The sequence below is a fragment of the Salvia splendens genome, chromosome 11 (genome assembly GCF_004379255.2).
Source record: "Salvia splendens isolate huo1 chromosome 11, SspV2, whole genome shotgun sequence".
NCBI lineage: Eukaryota > Viridiplantae > Streptophyta > Magnoliopsida > Lamiales > Lamiaceae > Salvia > Salvia splendens.
The window spans coordinates 28,647,454-28,654,594 of record NC_056042.1 but is presented as its reverse complement, the minus strand read 5'-3'; the positions used below and the strand labels follow the sequence as shown (position 1 = coordinate 28,654,594).

At 35.1% G+C, this 7,141-nt stretch overlaps 1 protein-coding gene across 1 annotated transcript; it reads right to left on the bottom strand.

The window, feature by feature from the left end:
- Window positions 1-2,043: 2,043 nt before the first annotated feature.
- On the bottom strand, window positions 2,044-6,074 carry LOC121755930 (ATP-citrate synthase alpha chain protein 2). Its single transcript, XM_042151374.1, has 12 exons — window positions 5,807-6,074; window positions 5,002-5,178; window positions 4,759-4,920; window positions 4,583-4,663; window positions 4,332-4,383; window positions 3,927-4,041; window positions 3,753-3,834; window positions 3,184-3,279; window positions 2,955-3,056; window positions 2,745-2,861; window positions 2,544-2,660; window positions 2,044-2,272 (listed from the first exon to the last, which is right to left on the bottom strand). The coding sequence occupies exons 1-12, from the start codon at window positions 5,903-5,905 to the stop codon at window positions 2,207-2,209; spliced, it is 1,266 nt and encodes a 421-aa protein (XP_042007308.1). The 5' UTR covers window positions 5,906-6,074; the 3' UTR covers window positions 2,044-2,206.
- Window positions 6,075-7,141: the final 1,067 nt, after the last annotated feature.

The following is a 7,141-nucleotide window of genomic DNA, read 5'->3' as shown; positions in this document are numbered from 1 at the left end:
CATTCCGCAAGACGAGAAACATCCTTTCGGCGACTCGTCTCCAAAAATAAATGGCAACGTCGCGAGTGTTACACCATCACTGATAAACGAGCTCCGATGAATTGGATGATGGCAATGACAGAGTTTTGATTTACAAAGCATATAGAGAGTGAGAGAGAGTATGCATGTAGAGATTGCTTAGGTTGAACAATGCATCGATGACTATGATAGTCCAAAAAAAAAATAGTACTACTACTAATTTTATACTGGATAGTTGAATTCAACGGCAAGTTGTTAATTTAAAATCATACTATATTCCTTTCATACTCTCCCCGTCAATTAAAAATAGTCTCATTTTGTCATTTTACTGGATTGTCCCTATTCTAAAAGTGGACACCTTCTCTTTTACTTTTTCTCTTTTCTTTCATACTTACCAACTTTTTTCTCCACCTCTTTTAATTTATCAATTTATTATAAAAGTTCGTGTCATCACTAGTGGGACTATTTTTTTTATTAACGAAAGTAGCATTATCCAACCATCATCATCTCATTTTAACTTTTAAACTTGAAAGAATGGGGATGGAATCGGAAGCATTTAAGTATTGCAACTGCCCAGACAATAATACTTTAGATAATTAATAAAGTAATTACGTCACATCAATATTAACCTAATACATATATGTACTGAAACAAACTCATAAATTGAGACTTGTTAAGATTATTTATTTAATCATGTAATAGGACATTTTAAATTATTTATGGCAAAACATATGTATATATATGTACTTAAAATTTATTGGTAATTTTTTTTATACAGGACAAAATTAAACAATTTATAAACTTCAAATAAATTAATTTACATTGCAAATAATTAAAATATCATCAAATCATAAACTACTACGTACCACTCATTCACCCCAAAAGGCCAAAATAAATGTAGGGTATAAATGCATACGGTTTGATGCCCACTAGCTAGAACTAATTTCGACAATTCCAATGTATGTTTTACGAAACTATTGAGCTGATGTACATCAGTACATCCTATTTCATATTTGTGCTATGATTTATTTGCTCGTATAGTCGTATTTCATGCTGTCTAACTATTCAATGAGTGCTTGATTTTATGGTTTAACTTTTTTTATTAATCCCATACCATTTCTAGTCATTTTTGTCTCTTTGGTTCAAAAAAAATGACACGTTTCCATTATTATGAGCTGGCTTTAACAATGCATATCATCTCTTCACTATTACATTTATAGATCTCTCACCTAACTGATTCATCAGAATTATGCAACAACTTAAATCTTAACTCACCATAGCTGTTACTGTACTATGCTTCTGAAATTGAAATTTAACAGCACATAACATATTGGGCGGGTTTAATGCAAAATTGATAAAATAAGAGAGATCGATAGAGCAAAAAGTGATTGAAATATTGTTAGTAAAAATGAGACTCACCTAATTAGAGACTGAAACTTAACATGGCATAAATAAAGATTAATTTTGATGGACGGAACAAAATGGAAGAATACAACTATTTTTTCGTGAGGGATGCATTACATTTCAGTAAAGTTGCGAATGCAAAATGCACAAGATAAATTTTGTCCTCAGAAATATGATTTGAGCTTCTAAACTCCAGGGTGGATATATCATATATGGACGGCCTCTTTTTCTAAAAAAAGTTCTGTTAATAATGAATATTACGACTTGGGAAGAGGGTTTTCTTTATTTGAACAATCGGCATGGAACCATGCAGGTTTGTATCTTCATTTCTTTATCTTGAAGAAAAACTGAGAGAACGAGATAGGGGGTAAGAATTTTCCACATAATTTCAAAAGGAGTCTTTCAAAAAGTTCATGTGTATGTTAGCAAATGATATCGTTTTTCATACAAGAAGATAATTTACATGTAATTTACTTTTAAGATTTTCTAGTTTTCCCCAAACTTTGATAAAATGATGTCTTCATTTTACTTTGAATCAATCTCATATAGAGCATGAAAAGTGAAAGACATCATTTTAAAAGATCAACTAAAAGGAAAACAGTAATGTAAAAGTTGGTCTCAAACAGCAAAAACAATATTCATAACTTTCACAATACAAGAACAAATAGTCTTCGAAAAGAGGAGAATAACACACATGACAAAGAGAATTAATCCATCTGCAGCCTGACTTCAGTCGGCTGGACTATAATCTTCACTGCAACAGAGAGCAGCAGAGTCGTTGGGGCTACGACATGATGCATTCGATAGCTTGCTTGCAAATCCCAGTCATTGTAGCCTCAGGCCCATAAACCTAAACCAGTATTAATCATAGAGCCCAGATAGATGTTATTCGAGACTCTATTTCAATCACATTTAGTATTTAAATTGTTAGCTTACTCAGATAAAAAAAAATAGCAATAGGAAATGCAAATGACTTAATGAAGAGAGAATAATTACATTTTCAAAGTTGTTTATGAACTAGTAACTCAGATGTTTGAAGGTAGAGAATAACCGCAGTAAGAAAAGAAGGCATGACAAGTCAAATAGAATGAATATGGGATAGGAGAAATGCGATTTCATACCTCAATGGGAACTCCGAGTTCTTCTCCCAAAGCCCTCATTCTAGCCAAACCAGTTTGGTAGTTGGGGCCACCTCTACGAACATAAAGGTGCATTCTAGCTGCTTTGAGTTTTGATTCCTGCTCAATTGATGGGTAAATTTATGTCATCCCTCAAGAGTAAAAATCAGAAATGTCATCCTAAACTAAAAATAGTTTGAGTACCTTCTCTTTCAGAGCTCTGATAATTCCATTGAATGTAGCAGCAACATCAGTGAAGTTGGCAATGCCACCTCCAATAAGAAGAGCTCTCTTACGGCCATCTGGGTCAGCTGTGGCACACTGCAAGCAGCAATGACAGAGAATTACGTTAGAAAAGTATATCGGGAGAAAGTTTCAGACGTCGAGTACTCGAACAAAAATCATAGTTCTCACATCAATAACAACTCTGGCATATTGCAAAACTTCTTCTTCATTTGGAGCTCCACTATACTCAGCATAGTTACCAAGCTCAGATGCATAGCCCAGATCTCCAACCTTTTTGGGGGAAATTTCAAGTAGAAATCAATAAGTATTCTCAAACAATATGGAACATAAGAGAACGTAATGCAAAGTTTTTGCTTGCTTGGCTGGGCATCAGTGAAGATAAATCTGGAATACTTACTGTATCGGCATATATTACACTTGCACCACCTCCAGCAACCATTGTCCAAATACGCCCTTTTGGATTCAAGACAGTAAATTTCAAAGATGCACTGGTCTATAACAGGATAAAGAATACAGGTGAGAAGATTAGCAATGAAATGTGCCAAGTACATATACATATAGGTTCACAATATAGAACCGAAGCTTCAGAAACAAGGTTCACTTTTGTTATTCTAACAGCTATGAAGTTGATTTAAGATCATATATTTAACTTGAAGTACAACAAGACCATAATATATAATTGAAGTTATATTCCAGTTATCCAGGGTGAAGCATATTAGTAAACAAGCAAAGCTATGACCATCAGCCAAGGCCACAACATGGATGAACCCTGGGGATGGCAGGGCAGAAAAATCCTACTCTCTTTCAACTATCTAAGTGTGAATGATCATACTCATTGTTTATTTAATAAAGAACCACAAAACAATCATTACTGAACCAATAGTCTAAAAATGAGTTTCTTTCTTTCTCATTTCTAGTTTTAGCACATGGAATGACCTTTGGAACACAATAGGTGGTGGCATTTACCTTCTCATCTAGTGAGTGAATGAAACTCTCTGTTGGACTGAGAACTCTTCCAAAAGGTAGAGGAAACTCGATGTTACCCCACCTGAAACAAATCATAATTTCTAAAGAGATAAGCTTTATATTCTAGCAACAAAGTAATTTAAATCATGCTATGAGAACCATGCATCAACATACTTTTTGAAGTTTTTGAAAGCAGCTGTATCATCCAACTCGCCTCTCATATCTAATGGAAAAGGCTCCCCATTCACTAGTGTAAATGGGTTCATCTCAAGAAAACTAAAATCCAAATCTGTGGATAATAAATAGGATCGACGTCAATCTTAGCCGGTTAAAAAATCAAAAGATAAAAATCATATGCTACAATTGCATCAAACAAAGATAACAGAGCAGAAGACAAGGGATGGGGTATGGTATCGGCTGGGGGACAGGGATGAAGAGAAATTGAATAACGTGTTGCTCAATCCTTGATGAATAGTTCCAACAACTTGATCTTTCCATAATTCAAAGTCGTACGGAAACAACTGATGAAGTCAAAGTGTGCTATTAAACTAACAATCAGTTCCATTATGAGTGCAATACCTTGAAATACAGAGAAGACGCCAGTTATAAAATTTCCAATCTTTCCCCGGACCTGAAACAAATAATGAAGAATTTAGTATCAAGAGGACATGAAAATATAGGATAGTATCACTTCATTATGAAAACGTTGGGTTATACACCGCATCACTTCATCGGAAGATGAAAAAAATCAAAATATTACTATAATTATAAACAAATTAATATAGGATATCTCACACCAAATAAAGAGATAGGGTGATTCAGATGTCTACCTCTAATGGCAGTGTAGCAATCAATGGAGCACATACGTCCAAGGTCATTGGCTTTTCAGTTGGGAGGGATATTGTTTTGACCTGCAGAACAATAGATTAGTTGGTGTCTACTGTTGCATACACCGTGTTAACTTCGAAAGTAGGGAACCAAACAAAACCATGTTGCAGCTGTCTACCTTGTCCCAGTTCTCTTCAATTTCAATGCCCCCACATTCTGAGAAGCTAATGGTGGATCCTAACCTATCAGATACTATAGAAAGGTAATACTCTTGATCATGAGGTACAAAAGGTTCAACAATGAAGGTCGTTATAGGGGCTTTGCAACCACTCATCTCAACCTGAGAAAAATGAAAATCAAGTAAGCTTCCAATGTAGCATAACTAATACAAATAGAGCAATCTATTAGATTTTTCTGTCACCTCAACACCAAGGCGCTCTTTGACAAATGCAGCTACTTGAGCAAGGTCCATGTTTAAGGCTACAAGACCACTCTTGCCACGTTTCCCAAACAACATGTCAGGTTTCACAACCAACTTTGTCGATGATAGCCATGGTTCTTTGTTTGTTAATTCAGAAAAGTCCGTTGACTGTGTTACCTGACGAAAATTACATAGTCATCAGCACAACTAGACATTTACTGAGATCAAAGCAAAAAAAACACTTGTGCGACCACTGGGGAAACACAACGTTAGCATAAAAAGCAATAACAATACAACATATTAGTAACTTCACAGAGCTTAAAATCTTATAGCAGACCACATGGCATCCGCAACAACTCAAATCCAGAATCATCTTCATTTGGAAGGAAAAAGAGGAAACATGAGACAAGTTGTAGAATTCTTCTTATCCGTAATGATGTGTTCATGTGTTTTGTCAATGATTATCTAGTAATTCATCATCGATTCATGATCTAATGCGCGAAACTCGTAAATAAGTCCATCATCTCACAAATCCAGCAACTCTCATAAGTCATATCCCTGATCTAAGTGCAGAATAAAGTGACAGCACAGTGATCACAGCATACTAAAGGGACCAGTGAATCAAAAATGTAATCGCGATTCACAATTTTCCGAAACACAGATATATAGGTACAGACAAAAACCCCTAACTAATAGAATTTCGAATAAACAGATTAAGGATCCGATCCATTCCTAGGTAATTCCGTATCTAAAAAAACATAGGATACAATTGAGATGATAAGTAGAGTATATTTTTTGTGTATACCTGAGCAGAGCATATCTGAAGGTCAATACCACATAATCTCTTCAAATGCTCTTTCAGCAGTCTCTTGGAGTCGTACTCTCTAATCTTCTTTCTCGCCATTTCTGATCGAATTCGAGAACTAGTTTATGTAAATGAGTTTAGGCTTACGCAGAGTGAGAGGAGGAGAGAGATCTGGTGAAGATATAGAAATTCTATCTCCGAAATGGAGATGCCTCGGCTTGACCGAAAATAGTGAGATGTTAGGTGAGAGGAGTGGAAGCCAAGAGAGCTCAAGTTGTTGAGGAATAAATAGTTGTTGGGATCCAAATAAATTTATTTTGTAGAGCTTGGTATACCAAAATTGAAAATACTGTGGATAAAACAATTGAAATCATACAGGTTCATTCTAAAATGTCCTATAGTATCAATATTTGTTGAGTTTTTCTTCTGTTTAATATTTATATTTTTCCAAATTACTATAATGCTATAATTTACTATAGTATATTATTAGTCAATTATGAAATGTCTAAACCGATGACATTTTCTTATGCACACCGATTTGTCGCAAATCGATAAAATTTATTATTTTTTTATATCCATCCAAATTAAGTTGAGTTAAATTTTTGGGTACGAAGATTAATAAATTGCGTTGAAATGTAGGAAACATGAATAAAGTAGAAAAGATTAGAAAGTGTAAAATGTGTGATGAAATAAAATAAGAGTGATTTGGTGTTTTGTTTTTGTCAAAAAAATTACTGAACTTAGTCGGGACATTATAAAGATGAATACGACTAAACTTAGTTAAGACGGAAGGAGTACTATTTCTCAGGTATAACGTACAATTTAATTATTTCATAAAACTAATTGTGAAATTAATTGGTTTTGATTTTGTTTAGTCTTGTTTCGATTGCGAAAATCAGTTAATGTGTTTAAAATAAACAATGAAAAAGTAGGTTATAATAATTTAAGTAAAATCACAAATTAGGTGTTTTAACTGACTAGGTAAAAGACTGATATACCCTTAATGGCCTCGGAGGCAAAATGGTAAAAACTAGCACCTAAAATATGATTATTCGTCGTCTGGACCTAGACGTCCCCGAACCGAACCGTTCGAACCGTGCCCGGAACCGCTGGTTCCCCCGGGCCGGTTCAGGTTCCAATTGTGCGCAAACCGTAACCGGAGGTTTTGAATTGCCGATTTCGTCGGAACCGGCGGTTCGACGGTTCCGGCAGCTTTTCAGGCCTATTTCCGACCTACACACTAGGCTTTTCAGAAACCGTCAGCGGAACCACCGGTTTTCGTCAGAAACCGTTGACGAAACTGGTGGTTCCGTCCAAAAAACCGCCGGTTTTTCG